The following is an 18,749-nucleotide window of genomic DNA, read 5'->3' as shown; positions in this document are numbered from 1 at the left end:
TTTTGAAGACTATCTTTGCATGTAATTGGGAAAAAATAAATAAAAGAGAAAAAAGAAAGGGATATGCATTTAGGGAGATAACCCATAATAGCATTGTTCTCTCAGTTAATCTTGGACAGGAATTAGTCTAGAGTTGAATAGGTCTTTGTTAGTAAACTGACTAACCTTTGAGAGATTGTACAGTGCTTTCTATGATCCCAGGCTACTTCCTGAAGCAAGATTCTACATTTGTAGCATTGATAGTCTTCCTATGAAGAAGTGTTTTTGTGATTCATGTAATACCACAATCCCTAAAGTATTAATATTGCAGTGTTGAGGGTTACCCAAAGGGCAAAGGAGAGACACATGTTGGACATTAGCATGTTGTCATATATTAGTAATGAAGACTTGCTCAAGTGGGATAAAGGATGCCAGAGAACTGTATGGTTGGACAAGAACTTGAGGGTGTCATTCAGCAAGAGCACAATTGCTGATTGAAGGTCCATATGGCCCGCTGATGGGACAATCTGTCAGGAGATGTGTAGCCTATCCATGGAAGGTTTATGGGAAGACATACGTGAGGCTTACACAGATGAGAAGGTGTAATCTGAAGGGTCAATCTGGAACCTGCATTGTTAAGCAAACATTTATTAAGTGAAGTGCCTACAATGTGAACTGTGCTAAATGTTTTCCAATAATATCTCATTTTATTCTCACAATAACCCTTTGCAGGATGTGCTGTTATTATTCCCATTTTACAGTTGAGGAAATTGGGGTAGGCAGAGGTTAAGTGACTTGCTCAGGGTCAACCAACTAGTAAGTGTCTGAGGTAGGATTTAAACTCAGGTCTTTGTGACTTCAGGCCCAATGCTTTTATCCACTGTGCCACCTAGTTGCTTCTGTACTTCAACTTACTTAGACTCATTCCCCATAGTTAGCATATTCCAGCCCCCCCCCCACTTACTTTCCTTATCTTTGTGGTACTCAATCCCTGCCTATTGAAGAACAATCCCTTCATCAGTCCACTATCCATGTATATTACTTTATTTGCATCCACATAAACCCTTCTTCCACATCCTACTCCTGTGTCCCATTCCAGATCTAATTACCCCTTTGACTATGTTTCATAACACAAACTTCCCTCCATCTTATATTATTTCCTCTCTTGCTCCTTCCATTTTCTGGCATTCATTGAGACCTGGTCCTCCCAGGATGATAGGCCATCCATTGTCATCCCTTTTCCAGAATTGACTACACTTTTACTCCTACCCCCTACCCTCTACTCATTCATTGGCCATGATAGGGGATTAGAATAATTCTTGCTCCCCATTGCTACTCTTAGACTCTTCTTTCATTGATTCCCTTTTTGAGGTTTATTCCAACCAAGTTTATTACCTAATTCCCAATGAATTCAGTGTGTGTGGCTCAATCTTCCTCTTTATCCCAATTCCTCTCCTCAATCTAGAAGATTTTAACATGCATATTTTTCTTTATAATTTTTGTTTTTTTAACATTTTTTTAGAGTTCCAAATTATCTCCTTCCCTTCAGTCCCTCCCCCACCCATTTGAGAAGGAAAGCACTTTATATCCATTTTATATTTTCAGATTAGCCATTCAGCATACATATTAATGCTCTCCCAAATGCCCTTATTTTCCAATTACTCAGTCTACTTAAACTCTTACAATTGACTCCTTCACTCTATGTCAGCTACACACTGGATTAGTCATATTCTTGATATTGTAGACTATTCTTTCCAGAATCTCTCCTACTCACTGCAGCATTTGTTCCAAACCTTGTATTCTTTCCTCAAAACTACCATGGCTACCCTCCCCCAGCCATCTTTGCTGACTACAACACCTCATACACTTCATTTGCCAAGAGCTCCATTTTCTTCCCTCCTCCTCACCTCATGTTCTCTGACTTCCCACTACATCCTCCTTCAGTCTGTAGTGATGAGGTGTCCTTTCTGCTTTCCAAGGCCAACTTCGATCCACCTTTGATCTCATCCTTCCTTGATCTCATCCCAACCCATCTTCAACAAAATTCCTCTCCTATCTTCCCCATATTTAGGCTTATCTTCAATCTCTCCTTAGATAATTGTTTCTGCTGCCTTTAAACATGCCCAAATCAAAAAAGCCTCTCACTGGTTCTGACCATCTTTTTTCTCCTCCTCTTCTCTGCTAAATTCCTTGGAAAAATAGTCTGTTCTCCCTGCTCCAATTTCTTGCTTCTAAACTAGCCTGAAATCTGGCTTCTTCTCATCATTCAACTTAAGCTGCCCTCTATCTTAATTCTCATATATTATCTTTTCTTAGTTTTCATGTTTCTCTAACTCTATAGCATTTGATAGTTTTGACCACCTTCTCCTCCTGAATATTTTCTTCTCTCTGGGTTTTCATGATTTTCTTCTTTCTTTAAATTCTTTTCTTACTTGTCTGACTACTCTCAGTCTCCTTTTCTGGTATTCATGTTACATTTAGGAACTGTGGTTATTCCCTAAGGCTCTCTCTCTTAGGCCCTCTTCTCTCTGCCTTATTAAATTCAATAGGTCCAATTATTATCTGTATAATGACAATTAATTTTTTCAAGGCAATGGGGTTAAGTGACTTGTCTAAGGTCACACAGTTAGGTAATTATTAAGTGTCTGAGGCTGGATATGAACTTGGGTTCTCCTGACTCCAGGGCCACTGAGATATCTAGCTGCCCCCCCCAATTCTCAGATTTATCTTCTTTATCCATCCCTAGTTTCTCTCCTCATTACTGTTTCTGCATTTGCAGGTCCTTATTAAAGGCTTAAAACTTGATATTCCATAAGCATCTTAAACTCAGCATGTCTAAAATAGAACTTCTTGTCTTTTCCCAAAAACACTCCTCTCTTCAAAACTCCCTATTACTACTGAGGGTACCACCATTTTTCCAATCACTCAACATCACAACCTCCATGTCATCTTCAATTCCTCACTCACCCTATATATATATATATCCATTATTTACCAATCCTTGTAATTTCAAACTCCAGGACATTTTCCCATCTGTTTCCTTTCCCTTACTCACATAGCCACCAAATTAGATCAGACCCTTTTAGATCACATCTCACCTGAACTATGGCCTTCTAGTTGGACTTTCTGTCTCAAGTTTCTGCTCACTTCAGTTCACCTTCAGTACAGCTACAAAGTATTTTTCTTAAAATATAGGTCTGATCACGCCCTCTATTCAGTGAACTCCAAAAGTTCCTTTTACTTTCAGGATGAAATATAAATTTCTCTATTTGACATTTAAAGCTCTTCACAATCTGTGCCTTCCATATCTTTCTAGTATTTTAACATATTTTCCCTCCATCACTCTGTGGTCCATTCAGACTAACCTGCTTGTTAATTCTCTCCAATGATGGCCTATCTTCTCTCTTTATGTCTATTCCTAATACCTGGATTTTTCTCCTTCCTCACCTGTTTCAGAAGCCCTGACCTAAGGGTCAGCTCACTATCTTCTGTATTGGGGCTTTCTTGCCTCCCCCCCCACCTAACCCCCGGGATACTTCTGTGTGCTCTTCTAAAGTTATCTTCCATTTGCTCTATGAGTATCTTTTATGTGCTTATTTATGTACCTGTTATCCCTGATGTCATGGTCCTCTTCAAGAATGAAGGACAAATGACACCTAACACCTTAGCTTCTTGAGGGCAGGGTCTATTTTTGCATTTTCTTTACATCTTAGGTGTCTAACAACACAATAAGTTTTTTTTTTTTTTTTTTTTGGCAAGGCAATGGGGTTATTATTAAGTGTCTGAGGCCGAATTTGAACTCAGGTACTCCTGACTCCAGGGCCGGCACTCTATCCACTGTGCCACCTAGCTGCCCCACGCAATAAGATCTTAATAGATAATGACTGATTAATTGATTGGTTATAATCTGTACCATTGAATGTTATAATGTTATTACCTACAATAATGAAATGACAGATCCACTGAAATCAGGTTTTAATAAAAAATATAGTTGTTTTCTCAAATGTAAGAGAAAGAAATTCATTATAGAGTTGTGTTTTTTTTTCTTGTTCAGTCTGACTCTTTGTGACTCCCTTTGCAGTTTTCTTGGCAAAGATATTGGAGTGGTTTGCTATTTCCTTCTCCAGCTCATTTTACAGATGAGGATACTTGTGCCTAACAAAATGAGTGACACATAGTAGGTGTTTAATAAATTTTTATTCTTGTTTTCTTTGAACATAAGCCAAGCATAGAAACTTACAACTCAGAAGTACTTTTGGATCAAGTTAAAAGCTATTTAAGAAGAGATATTTTAATGGATCCTTCACAAGTTTGGCTCTTTACTTTGATCACTAACGATAACTTCAGCAAATATAATAAATATTAAATACATGGAAGCAATATTTGCATTCTTAATTCAGAAATATTCACTGATTAAAGATTAAAGAATTAGTCCATAATGTAGTCAATCAATGCACATCTAAAATAACCTAAAGCATATAAATGCAGGAAGCCTAGATTGCTATAGGACTTATTATTACCTCTTTGTTCTTCTGGTCTTTATTAAAGATTTTTTTCTAAAAGTTCAAATTTCATTATAATGAAATTCAAGGGCCTACCTAAATCCTTTATTTCACTGCCATTTTATTGTACCAATGTGTAGTGCTCTGAAACAAACTACTTCCAGTAAACTGTGATACAGTGTTCTGTTATTTAGAATTTTCTATTAATGGACTCAATAACAAGAATATTTTCACTAAGGCCTTGAAAAATCCTGAAATATTTTCTGAGTCATCAAAGGAAGGTCATTTGTATTTGGATTATTTGAAAAATATTCTCTATTAACCAGACTATTTGATTAACAGGAATGCCTCATTCCCTCTCAGCCATGTCAGAAAAGAAATGAGATTACATTTTCCTTTGAATTGAGCCCCAAATAGGGGAGGCACATCTTGTATGTATACATTAAAATAAATTCTGATTATGAAGTATTCCATAAAATACTAGAGGGAAATGATTATTCTCTTAGCTTCTGATAATTTCTTCATTGAGATTTACCATATTTTATTCAGTAGAATTGGTTCAATTTTATCTTTTTTTCTAAGTTGTATTCTCATTACAGGGGGTCCCTCCATTACTGAGTTTCCACAATTAGGCAGGAGTACTAGAAAAAAATACTCTGAATATGCAGTAACAGGTTTTTGAAGTATAGTATGGATTCATGTGATCTAACCATTTTTGCATGATATTGAGAAAAATGAATTCTAAGTTTCAACCATTCAACTTTTAGAGACTTTTGGGTTTACAGGAACTTTATAAGTTAGAGATTTCTTTTATTTCAAAGGGGGGATAGAGTGAAGTCAAGGAGGTGTTTAAAGTAGCAAAGGATCAAGTTTAAGTGCAAACCAAACCTTGTGAAAAACAGTTATATTAATGGAATAGGATTCTGAGGAGAGAAAGGGATATTTTTAAAGTAGAAAATTATAGTAGCAGGAAGAACCCTGTTTTGTCATGGGGGCTGATTTTTCTTGACTCCATTGACTCACAGGCCTGTCTCATAGCAGTCCATGAAAGCTGTATGACCTTTGAACTAACTATAGTCTCTCCATAAAGGGGAAACATCTCTTCATACAAGAGTGAAAGGCTATGAATTTCATGTCAAACCCTGTAAAGGCAGCCAACAACAGACAAATGATTCCAAGTTTTCTCTGCCCATGTTTACATAAGGGGAACAAATCGACTGCATCATGGCCAAGGAGAACCAGTGTTGTTGCCATAACCAGTCCTATCCCTGTTGCCATATGCACTGTAGTTGGATTTGCCATATGGGGAACTCCCTCAGTGGGTTGGGGTGTGTTGGCCAACCATGCCCATAAATCTGTAGGGAAACAGTGTATTTGGTTCCATGTATCTGTGGCTTATTTCAGGAATCATGTCCAGAATAAAAAGCTATAGTCTTTTATATAGTCTATAGAGGGCACGAGGCGGTGTAGTGGATAGAGTGAGAACCTTAGGAGTCAGAAGACCTGAATGTAAATCCTGAATCATTCCCTTACTAACTATATGACTCTGAGCAACTTAACCTCTCCCAGTCTTAGTTTCTTCTTCTTCTTCTGTAAAAATGTTGATAATAAAAGCACCCTACCTTAGAGGTTTGTTGGGAGGATTAAATGAGGAAAATATATTTGTATACCTTAGAGTTATATTAATCATAGATATCATTATATAATAGCCCATTCTTGATTCTGTCTGGTTCAAAAATGTTTTTCAACAATTAGATTATGAATGAAAGAATAGCCTTTGATAAGTGCTAAGTGTCTAAGTGCTGAGAATACAAATATAAAGAGATAGTCTATTTTCTTTTTTTTAGTTATAAAGATTTTATTTATTTTGCTTTACAATTTTCCCCAATCTTACTTCCCCCCCCCAACCCACCCCCACAGAAGGCAATTTGCCAGTCTTTACATTGTTTCCATGGTATACATTGATTCAAATTGAATGTGATGAGAGAGAAATCATATCTTTAAGGAAGAAACATAAAAGAAACATAAAAAAGTATAGGAGATAGCAAGATCAGACAATAAGATATCAGATATTTCTAAATTAAAGGTAATAGTCCTTGGTCTTTGTTCAAACTCCACAGTTCTTTCTCTGGATACAGATGGTATTCTCCATTGTAGAGAGCCCCAAATTGTCCCTGATTGTTGCACTGATGGAATGAGCAAGTCCATCAAGGTTGATCATCACCCCCATGTTGCTATTAGGGTGTACGATGTTTTTCTGGTTCTGCTCATCTCACTCAGCATCCATTCATGCAAATCCCTCCAGGCTTCCCTGAATTCCCATCCCTCCTGTTTTCTAATAGAACAATAGTGTTTCATGGATAGTCTCTATTTTCAGGGTACTTAAATCGCAATATGGGAAAACCGTACATATAGATGGGATTGGGTTGGGGTGTTGGCCAGGGAAGGATGTTTTGAAGAAATGGGAAGTTGATAAATATTTCAGAATTAGTATTATATTGATTTGATAAATGATGATAATTGACATGGTTGCCTAATTTAAAGATGACAGAAAAGCTAATACAAACACAGATTTGCCCTATTAACATCATTCATTGGTTTTGTGAAAACATGATGAAAGTATCAACTTTGAGGGAACAATTTATTTCATGGGAACAGAACTGATCCAGTTGGAAGGGAACCCTCTAAGTAGGAATACTGAAACCCATAGGATGGAGAGAAAGGGTCTGCTGATTTCCATAGAAAGCCTTTCATTGGGTTTTGGTTATCAAAGTGCAGTGAGGTTGGTTTTATGGGAGAATGTGGATAAATCTCATGGAATACTTTGTTTTGGTTGAGATATTAGATGGGTTGTTAAGATCACAGATCTATCCAAAGATATAAGTATTGGTAGAGGTGGTTAAAGCCATTTGTGTGCCTATAAACTGGATAACAGAAATGTTCAGTTGCCCAGTGGCCCTTCTTGTTGAATCATTGACCCCATTTGGTTTTTTCTTTGGCAAAGATATGGGAATTAGCTAGCTGTTTCCTTCTCCAGCTTATTTTACAGATGAAGAAACTGAATCAAATAGGATAAGTGACTTGTCCAGAGTCACATAGCTAACAAATCTGAACTTAGGAAGATAAGTCTTCCTGACTCCAAGCCCTGTACTCTTATTAACTTACCTGCCCACAGTTTTCCCCATACACTCTTTTTTTTCCTAGAATGGAGTAGGAGGCAAGTTTAATTATTTCAGATAAATGTACCAAATAGAATCTGCTTCTGAAGATTCCCCGGTCCTTGCTTTCTGTACTCTACAACACTTTCCTGGGTACAAGAATAAGCACATCATGACCTGCTTATGTGAATCTTTATGACACCATAGGAGGTGACCATAAATAAATGAAAGCCCCATTTCTCAGCCTCTTCTAGTCAAGAACTCCCAAATCTCAGTCCTCTTCCTCTAAATAAATGAATTCTTAGGCATTTTTATGTCTAGGCTAGTTTCATGCCCATCACCTTTCTCTCTAATCCAACAGCTTGCAAACTTCCTTGGCACCCTTCAATTCTCCCTGATTAGCCTCAATCAACTAACCCTACCTCAGAATTCAGACAGGAGTGAGAATCAGGCTCAATGGAATGGCTGCAGTCATATCTCTTTTCCATCCCCCAATTTTTTTTTACAAGAATCAAGATTTTACAAGAACTTAATAGGTTGATATGATGAGCTCAAGTGGAACAAAATTACATGCATAAAGGATACCTCTGTATCTAAGTTAAACCCAGCTGTACAAAACAAGGTAGGAAAACATGTGGATTAAAAAGCATATTATGTGATGTACACATACACACACATATCCCTTCCCATCCCCTACACACATGTGTAAAGCCCTCCAAATCTCTCACACCCCACAGACCTCCCTCTACTATATTTTGAATTGGAGTTTTGTGGGGAGGGGGTATATTGTTTGATTCAGGTGTGTGATTTTAAAAACAATGTTGACTGTGTGACTTTGTACTTATCACTTAACCTGTCTGTGTCTCAGTTTCTTCAAACTAAAATGAGATGGTCACTAAGGTCTCTTTCAGTCATAGATTAAATCTTATGAGCCTTGATATACATCAGCAAAGAAGAGTATAAATACTATCATTTAAGGAATGACCAAAGGGACTGGGAATATTTACTTTGACAACATGAGGTGGGTCATAATTGTTTATAAATACTTCAAGGATTGTCATGTAGAACATAGATTAGACTAGAGACATAAGCTTTTTTGGTTCATGGACTAAGGACTGCATTTGAGTCAGGAAGACCTGAGTTAAAATCTTTCCTTAGACCATGTGCTAGCTGTATGACCTTGGGTAAATCACTTATCCTCAAATTCAGTTTTATCTTCTAAAATTGAGGATAATAAAAGTACTTACCTCAAAGGGTTATTGTGAGAATAAAAAATGAAATAATATATGTAAAGTACTCTAAAATCTTAAAACACTATTTGTAACTAGTTATTAAATATTTTTTCCATTAGAAATCATGTCCAGAATATTCTATTAGGTAGCATATTGTCTTAAATGTTGGAAATTATGTGGATTGAATAAATACACCAAATATTTTTTTCCATGATGCATAAACATCAAAAGCATCCAAAAGCAAAATAAACCAAACAAATAAAAGGTGTCAGTCACAGAATTTGGATGGAGATTTTGGAGCTTCCTGAAAGGACTTTCTGCCATTAGATATCTATCTATCTATATCTATATCTATCTATCTATTTATCTATCTATCTATCTATCTATCTATCTATTTATCTATCTAATTTTAATTTAAGGCAATGGGGTTAAGTGACTTGCCCAGGGTCACACAGCAAGAAAATTATTAAGTGTCTGAGGCTGGATTTGAACTCAGGTCCTCCTGACTTCAAGGCACTCAATCCACTGCACCACCTAGCTGCCCCTATTACATATCTTTATAATAAACCAACCAAAGCACTTTTGAAAAAAAAAGCAAAGCAAATGCAATTTAATTCCTTTAAAATGTTTGCTTTCCTACTAATTTATGAAAAAATGTCATAAATAAAATTTTAAAATATTTTAAGGGAATGTAGGTAACTCAGTGGATAGAGCACAGGACCTGGAGTCAGGAAAGAAAACTCATCTTTTTTAATTCAAATCCAGCCTCGGACATTGTGACCAGGGCAAGTCACTTAACCCCATTTGCCTTGGTTTCCTCATCTGTAAAAAAAGTGGGAGAAGAAAATGGCAAACCATTCCGGTATCTTTGCCAAGAAAACCTCAAATGTGGCTGTGAGGAGCCAGACACAAATGAGCAGAGAACTTGGTTTTTTGGCTCCAACATTGGTGTTTTCAGCTTTGATTGATGTTTTAAGTAAGTGTCTGTCCTCTGTGATCACAGGCATGCTTTGCTTCTAGTCATATGTCAAAATGTTGATTCACAGCAGGACCTTCACATTGCATAATGCTCAGTTTGAACAGTAGAACTGAGTGTAATTGTATTCATTGAACTGGGTGTAATTGTATTACAAGACTTCTATCGGAGGTCAAGGAAAATAAAAAGGGGTTATTCCTCAAAATCCCAGAAAAAAAGCTCAGCCATTTTACTTAACTATAGATCTGTAGTCAGTGCTATTCAATTTGTCTTTTTTAGGAAATATGCAAAATCTTCACCCTGAAGAACATAATCTGTATATAACCTGAGACCTGAAAGTTTCCCATCACTGATGGAGACTTACTCTCTGTATATCCAAAAGGAAGAAGACAATCAAAAAGTATTTTTTTTTCAGATCTGACTGTGATAGGCACTATCCTAAGTCTTGGAGGATGCAAAGAAGGGCAAAAACTTAGACTCAGCCCTTAAGGTGCCTACATTCTATGGCTGAAAGACAACAAACATACAACTAATTGTATTGCAAAATCTACAGTGTAAATGCAAGGTAATCTCAAAAAAAAAAATAATAAACAACTGGGAAGAGGGATAGAGAAGAAGAGGAGAGACCATACCAGGAAAGCCCTTTTGTAGAAGATAGGATTTCATCAGTATTGAAGGAAGCCAGGAAATCTAGGAGGTAGAACATTACCCTTTCCGTACAGGGAGGGAGCCATCAAAAGGTGTGGGGAGTTGGAGTGTCTTGTTTGAGGAACAAGGAAATAGCTGCTTAGATTAGTAGAGTTCATGGGATAAAAAAAAAAAAAAGACTTGGAAAGCTAGGATGAAACCAAGTTCTGAAGGGTCTTAAAAGCTAAACAGAATCTTTTTAGATTTGATCCTGGGGGGCGGCTAGGTGGTGCAGTGGATAAAGCACCGGCCCTCGAGTCAGGAGTGTCTGGGTTCAAATCTGACCTCAGACACTAAATAATTACCTAGCTGTGTGGTCTTAGGTAAGCCACTTAAACCCATTTGCCTTACCAAAAAAACCCCAAAAAACCCAGTAGATTTGATCCTGGAAGAAATAGTGAAGTGAACCATAGAGGTTTATTGAGTTAGGGGTGACATAGTCAGACCTGAGACTTACCCTGATCACTTTGACAGCTGAGAGGAGGACTAATTGGTAGAAGTTACAGAAATACAGAATTTTTACTCCAATATAAGGAATCATCTCCTAAAACTCAGAGATGAATGAAAATAAAATGGATGGTTTTTTTTCCTCCCTGTGAATCTAGAGGACTACATGTTGGGAATATAGTAGAAGATCCCAGGAATGGGTAGGAGGATCCCAGTATTAAAAGAGATGATCTCAGATGTCAGTTAGTCATTAAATAAACATTTAATTTTAAGCAGTTCCTTTGTGCCAGCTATGGAGATATAAAGAAGAAAAACAGCAAGTTCCCTCCCAGCTCCAAGATTCCAGGATATCCTTAAGCAACATTTCCATTTCTTAGACTGTGTACTCTTTATTAGGAATAATAGTAAATTTTTTCATTTCTGCTATTTTTTTTTTCAGGGATGAAGAAGGCAAGAGGAAAAGTTTCTTTTCCTAATTAAATTTATTATCTTATTTTCAGCACTTTCAAGATATGCTATTATTTGTCCCTGCCTTTCATTCAATGTCAAATAACATGTTTCATTTTAAATAATTTCTGCTCCCCTCCCTCACCTTTTTTTAAATAGATATGTGGAACTGACCAACTATTGTGATTACAAAGACTACCGGGAGACTATACTGAGCAGACCAATGATGTTCTTTATTAATGTCAAAACAGAAGGAGACTCCTCAAAAGGTGGGTTGAAGAAATAGTCCCTGATGTTTTCCTTTTCTTTGTTTCATCCCTAACTTGAGTTCTATCATTCTAGGTTGTCAGTCATAGAGGAGCATGGCTGGTAAGGCAGGAGACCTGGTGTTAGGTTCTGACACAAACTTCAAGTTGGCATGTTTATGATTTAAAGAGTTGCCTAGAGATCAAGACAGAGGCCAGGAAGTTGGGGTCTATTATGGATACAAGGAAGGGAAAGGTCCAAGAAAAGAGAATAATCACAAGCAAAGCATCCTGAAGTAGTTCTAGAACTGAAGCTGTTTCTTTCTTTCTCTGCCCTCTTCTTTAACCACATCTGAGGCAACTAGGGAACAGTGAATAAAGAAATGACCCAAGAGACAGGAGGACTTGAGTTCAAATGTAACCTCAGCTATGTACTACCTGTGTGACCCTGGGTAAGTCATTTCACCCTATTTGCCTCAGTTATCTTATCTGTAAAACAAACTAAAGAAGGAAAATGGCAAACCACTCTAGTGTATTTACTAAGAAAGCTTCAAATGGAATACTAGTCAGACATGACTTAAGAAAAACTAAAATAAAACCTGTATCTGAGCAAAGGGAAAATGAACACAACTAATTAAAGAAAGATCACAAAGAGCAACATGTACTGTACTATAGTTGTCAGAGTTATTTTTTAAACAGTTTTACATACTGCCCTTTTTAAAAGCCTAGTTGATGAATTAGTTGACAGCCACCCTAATTAGTTCCATTACGATCCCTTCCAGAGTCTCTATGTATAAGTATACTATAGGATTAAAGATAAAGATTTGGAAGGAATTCAAGCTGACTTGTCAATTTACAAATGAGGAAACCAAGGCCCAGTGTTATTATTTAGTCAGTTAGTTGCTTTTGTGACCCCAGTTGGCAAAAATACTAGTTTGTCCCTTTCCTTCTCTAGCTCATTTTACAGATAAGAAAACTGAGGCAAATAGAGTTAAGTGACTTGTTCAGTATCACATCAGGTTTTCCTAATTCTAGGCCTGGCACCACTTAGCTGTCCATGGTTAAGTGATTTGCCCCCAAATCACTCAGCTAATAATTCGGAGAGCCAGGATATAATCTCATGACCTGCAACTTCAAACATAGCACTTCCCTATCTGCCTTGATCAAAATTCCAAGGTGGGCTTTCTCAAGACTTGCTTTCAGATCACCATTTTACATTTGGTGCAAGATGTAAAAAAGATGATCTACTCTTTCTAAATAAAACCCATCAAACATTCATTCTCATTGAGATTCTTGAAATTCTCTTTCCATTTCATAATTCAACACTCTAATGCTCTCTCTGCTGGAAAGACATCAGAGGCTGGGAAAAGAAACTACTATAAAGAGCAATTTCTGTTAGCAGGGCTTAGTATTGAGGCTGTTTGGTTTGATGATGACCAAAAAGCCTGAGATTTCTATCGAGCCGTAATTCACAGATATATCAAGTCTACCTCCTGCCTCACTCTCTCAGGAGGAAACTAAAGAACAAATAGTAGGCCTTTGCCACTTTAGAACCAGTACTGAAAATACAGACAGAGATACATAGAACCTGTCAAAAATGCAGAGCTGTGTGAAATCTTGTTAGAGGAGATTTAGAAATCAGAGTATTGAAAGAGCTTGTTAGCTTTTGGGGGGGGTGGCTATAGGAAATTAATGCACTGTGCAAAAGCACTTAATGACTGCCACATCATTGTGTCCACTAGACAGCTCAATGGAGTGCTCAAGACAAAGGAGAAGGATGCTGCAGTATGGGAGAGCAAGAGCTCCCAGGCTATTAATCATTCAAATTCATTGAAAGACTTGAAGTACTCAGTGGTAGACCTGACCCAAGAATTCTGGACCCAGATAGAAGCAACCAATTTCTAGTACTCTAAGGACAGATATGCTATATCTATCAGATGATAGGAGTTATTTTTTTTTCCTCTCCAAACATTTTCTATATTTCTTTTTTTTTTTTTTAGATTTTGTAAGGCAATTGGATTAAGCCACTTGCCCATGGTCACATTGCTAGGTAATTATTAAGTGTCTAAGACCAGATCTGAACTCAGATCCTGCTGACTCCAGGGTAGGTGCTCTATCCACTGCACCATGGAGCTGCCCCTATATATCTTTTTTTTTTAGGTTTTTGTAAGGCAAATGGGGTTAAGTGACTTGCCCAAGACCACACAGCTAGGTAATCATTAAGTGTTTGAGACCGAATTTGAACCCAGGTACTCCTGACTCCAGGGCCCATGCTTTATCCACTGCGCCACCTAGCTGCTCCTATATATCGTTTCTTAAAAACAAAACGAGTCTAAGGAAGGGGCAGCTAGGTGGCGCAGCGGATAGAGCACCAGCCCTGGAGTCAGTAGGACCTGAGTTCAAATGTAGCCTTAAACACCTTATAATTGCCTGCTGTGTGACCTTGGGCAAGTCACTTTTAACCTCATTGCCTTAAATAAATTTTTTAAAAAATAGGTCTGACACAAACCTCAAGTTGGCATGTTTATGATTTGATGGTTTGAATTTGGAGCCTAAGGGCTTGAGGGATAGGAGGATATAGGGGTTTAGGTAATTAATTTATTCTGTGACTACTTGGGATGTATTTATTATCCATTAGGGGAAAAACTTTTTTTTCAAAAATAGCAAGGTTGTAAAATGAAAACTTTTCTAAATTCCTCATTTTTAATACCTTGCTGTCTTACTTAATAAAATGTAGTAAGCTCCTTTGGGACTGGGAATTTTTCATTTCTTTTCTTTGCACCCACTGTATTTAGTATAGTATCTAGTACATAGAAGATGCTTAATAAATATTTGTTAAATAGAACGGAGTAGAGAATAAATTCAGTCTTTCTGAGTATAGGCTTTAGCTCCAATTTCTTTTCTTTTTTTAAAAAAATTGTTTAGTTATTTTTTCATTGGTTTTATTCATTGGTTATCAATAATAGTTGTATTGTAAAATTAAACATAATCCCCCTAGAGAAAGAGAAACCTCAAGAAAAATGAAGTGAGAGGGGAAAATAATGTGCTTCATTCTGTATTCAGATACCATCAGCTCTGTCTTTGGGATGGGTAGAATTCTTTATCATAAGTCCATCAGAGAAAGTGCTTCAATATTTTTTCCCACAGATAATTTCTATGAGTTCCAATTTCTTAACTAGGGTCATAGATTTAAGCCTTTAAAACAGTGATTCCTAAAATTACTTTTGTGACCCCTGTTTGTCTCAAAGTGTGGTAGAATTCCAAAGGAATATTAATTTTCAACTAAATATATACATAATGTTATACAGAGTGAGGCAAAAGGAACATCCTAAAATCACATAACTACAAACACATTAGGAAGGATGGCTTGGTAGATAGTGAAGAAATGTGCTTATATAAGAGATGAGAAATCATCTCTAAACTGTGCTTCCTACTTTTAGAAAAGACATATGCATTTCTTGTAAATACACGACACCCCAAGATCAGAAGACAGATTGAGCATGGGATGGATACAGTCATTTCTTCAGTGATTGGAGAAAGCTACCGTCTTCAGGTGAGTTTCAAACTGTCTGAATTCAATGCTACTAAGAATTAGAGGCAGTTCAACAGTGCAGCAGATCATCAGGAGGATCCGAGTTTGACTCCAGCCTCAGTCACTTACTAGCTGTGTGACCCTGGGCAAGTCACTTAACCTTTTTTGCCTCAGTTTCCTCATCTTTAAAATGAGCTAGAAAAGTAACTTGCAAATCACTGCAGTATCTTTGCCAAGAAAACTCTAAATGGGGTCACAAGTTAGTCAGACATGACTAATTAACAAAGCAACAAGAAGAATTAGAAAGAGAGAGTGCTGTTTAGAGGATCAGCAGGGATTGGTTATCAGGTGGCTTGGGTCTTGCCCTAGGGCCTTAACTTATTATGTGACCTCAGTTAAGTCATTTTCTATTTTGTCACCTAAGAATAGGGGTGATAATTCTTTTCTACTTAAAAGAAATCTTGGGAGTATAAATGAGATGTGAACATCATAAGCAGTTTAAACTTCTTAGAAGAAAGGTAATAGGAATTTAAAAAAACAGATTTTTAAAAAGCTGAACAGAAGGAAGATGGGATATTAACATCTGCTATGAAAGGCAAAAAAAAAATTCTAGTACTGTACAGTAGATTTAGTTTTAAGGACAGGGCTACAATCAAAGCAGTGAAAACACATTCTCAGGGATCTGCTTTCCTCCAGCAAAATGCAGTTTTCTTTTCACAGACTCATCTGATTCTGATAACAAAGAGCAATGAAAGCCAAGAGAGTATCATCACTCAATTAAAGACTACAACATGAGGAAGGTGATGTCATGACAAGAACATGAATTGGATTTGAGTGAGGGGGTGCTGTGCTAAGTCACCAGCCTCACTTTCTCCTCCAGAGTCATCTGGTTCCAGAGAGCAGATATGAATCAGGATGACTGGAGATGGTCCTGGATTCGAGGCAATTAGGGCTAAGTGGCTTGCCCAAGGTCACACAGCTAAAAAGAATCAAGTGTCTAAGGCCAGGATTTGAACTCCAGTCCTCCTGACTCCAAGGCCAGTGCCCTATCCACTGTACTACCTAGCCACTACTATGTACCACAGGCTATTCTTAGAGGCTCCTTGCTTCTTTGCTTTTTCATTTTAATCACTGAGATACACTGAGGGTCTTACCCTCCCAACAAGTTTTTTTTTTTAGGGGGGGGGATAGTTCTTAGCCTCTTTGCCTCATCCCTCTTTATCTAACCTTAATGACTAAATGGTGTTGCCTCAGTCAAACTGTGACCTGGGAAAGACCTAACTTTAAAAAGCCAAGGTCTCCCACTGTATCCAGAGCCATCCCTAGTCCTGATCCAGATCTGGTCACTGGATTCAGATGGCTCTGGAGGAGAAAGTGAAACTGGTGACTTTGTACAGCACCCCCTCAATCAAATAAAATTCCTGTGCTTATCGTGATATCACCTCCCTGAGGTCATGATCTTCTTTGAAAAATGGAAGACTAACAATCCTATTTTATAGATGAGAAAACTAAGGTCGAGGTTGAAGGACTTGTCTGTTTTTTTAAAAAATTTCTAATGGGTAAGAAAATAACTATCATGCTCAATTTTATATGGCAGAACTGAGACACTGAAAAATTAGGACTTGAACTCAAAACTTTCTAACTTATTTGACCCCTAGATTGTCTAATTACAGATCTGGTGCTCTTTCCTCTAAAATCATCATAGACCTTAATATGAATACATTTGGGGGATTGATAATTGTAATAATAAAAATGCCACACAATACAAAAACTTATAAACTGGTATTAAGTCTTTACATGATAGATGGTTCAGGCTAGCATACAAAGTAGCATATAAGTAGCAGGATCTGGTAGAGAAGATGTTTTGCTTAATGCAAACATCCCCAGACTGTAGGCTACCAAATTTTTTGAGAAACACTTAGGGACACATACCTGGACTGACATTTTAAACACTCCAAATTATGGGAGAATAGAGATAATGTATTTGCACATGTGTTTGGTTTTTTTTTTAAACCTCTTTATGTGTCAACATTTGGATGAATATTCATGGAGGTTAAAGAAATATTTTTCTTTCTTTTTTTATAGTTTAATTTTCAAGAAGTTGTCAAGAAGTTTTTTCCTCCAGGAAATGAAGTGGTCAATGGAAAAGACTTGAATTTTGTGTACGAATTCAAAGCCGATGCCTTGTTTGATTTCTTCTACTGGTTTGGCCTCAGCAATACTACAGTTAACGTTAATGGAAAAATTCTGAATTTGTCTAGTACTAGTCCTGAAAAGAAGGAGACGATAAAGTTATTTCTGGAAAAAATGAGTGAACCTCTCATCAGAAGAAGCAGTTTCTCAGACAGGAAATTCAGTGTTACTTCCAGAGGTATGTTAGTAATCCCAAGATTTGGTTTTATTTATTTATTTTTTTTCTTACCTTTTGGAATACTAAAAATTACATAAAGATAGAACCATTGTTATGGGTAATGGGAATCAATTCACTGTAAAAAATAGCAATGCTTATTGGCTAGAAGGAAAAAAGCATAATGAAGTAAATAAGTAGGAAATGTTTACTCTCTAAAATATAAATGTATTTTCTTTTTTCATTGTAAAATGCAGACTCTATTCCATTTCCTTTGCTTTTTGGTCACAATAGTATTTTTCTTTTCCTAGTTAGGAGAGAGTTATTGTGTTCTTAGCAGATCCTTCCCTGTTTCCCTGAAAGTGTATTGTGAGCAATTATCTAGGATAAGACAGGAGGTTGGCTGGCTGGTGGAGAAAAATGCTGTCTTCATGGCCACTCCAAAATGGAACAACTCTGGAGGAGGTTTTTTTTTTTTGTATTTTTTATTGCAGTTGAAGAAACTGAGACAGACAGAGGTTAATGTAATGATAATACTTTGTTCAGTCATTTTCAATTCTTTGTGATGTCATTTAGAATTTTCTTGGGGTTTGCCATTTTCCAGATGGGGAGACTGAGGCAAACATGGTTATGTGCCTTGCCCAGTGTCTGAAACTGGATTTGAACTCGTGAAGCTGAAACTTCTTGATTCCAAGCCTAGTGCTTTATCCACTATGCCACCTAACTGCCCCTAATAATTAATAATAATAATAATAACAATAATAAATAGCTAACATTTAAATAGTCTTTACCATGGACCAGGCACTGAGTTAAGCATTGTAATTATCTCATTTGATGCTATGAACAACCCTGGGACCTAAGTGTTATGATCTCCATTTTCCAGATGAGGAAACTGACACAAATGGAGCACAAGTGACTTGACCAGGGTCATGCAGCTAGTTGGAGTCTGAGACGGAACCTGAACTCAAGAGTTGCTGACTCCAAGCCTAACACTATCTATTGTGTCACGTAGCTGCCTCAATGCACTATAAGATGTAGTGTAGTTGCTGATCATCATTGGTAGAGGGAGTTGCTTACTTAAAGTTTCTTGTATCAATGAATCAGTTCTGGTCCCTCACCACAAAGAAGTGACTAAAAAGTAATTTGCTGCTTAAGCAGGTGCTCAAAATCTGTTTCCTGAAGTCACTCACCTGGTTT

General features: G+C 37.1%; 1 protein-coding gene across 1 annotated transcript in view; it reads left to right on the top strand.

Annotated features, from left to right (window-relative positions):
* Positions 1-18,749, top strand: part of MEDAG (mesenteric estrogen dependent adipogenesis) — a 29,973-nt gene that overhangs the window by 9,149 nt on the left and 2,075 nt on the right. The window contains exons 2-4 of the mRNA XM_074216107.1: positions 11,588-11,697; positions 15,114-15,226; positions 17,291-17,576. Coding sequence (XP_074072208.1) covers positions 11,588-11,697; positions 15,114-15,226; positions 17,291-17,576 — 509 coding nt within the window. The remainder of the gene's footprint in view (positions 1-11,587; positions 11,698-15,113; positions 15,227-17,290; positions 17,577-18,749) is intronic.

The sequence above is a fragment of the Macrotis lagotis genome, chromosome 1, assembly GCF_037893015.1.
Source record: "Macrotis lagotis isolate mMagLag1 chromosome 1, bilby.v1.9.chrom.fasta, whole genome shotgun sequence".
In the NCBI taxonomy this organism is placed as follows: domain Eukaryota; kingdom Metazoa; phylum Chordata; class Mammalia; order Peramelemorphia; family Peramelidae; genus Macrotis; species Macrotis lagotis.
This window is presented reverse-complemented; position numbering and strand designations above follow the sequence as displayed.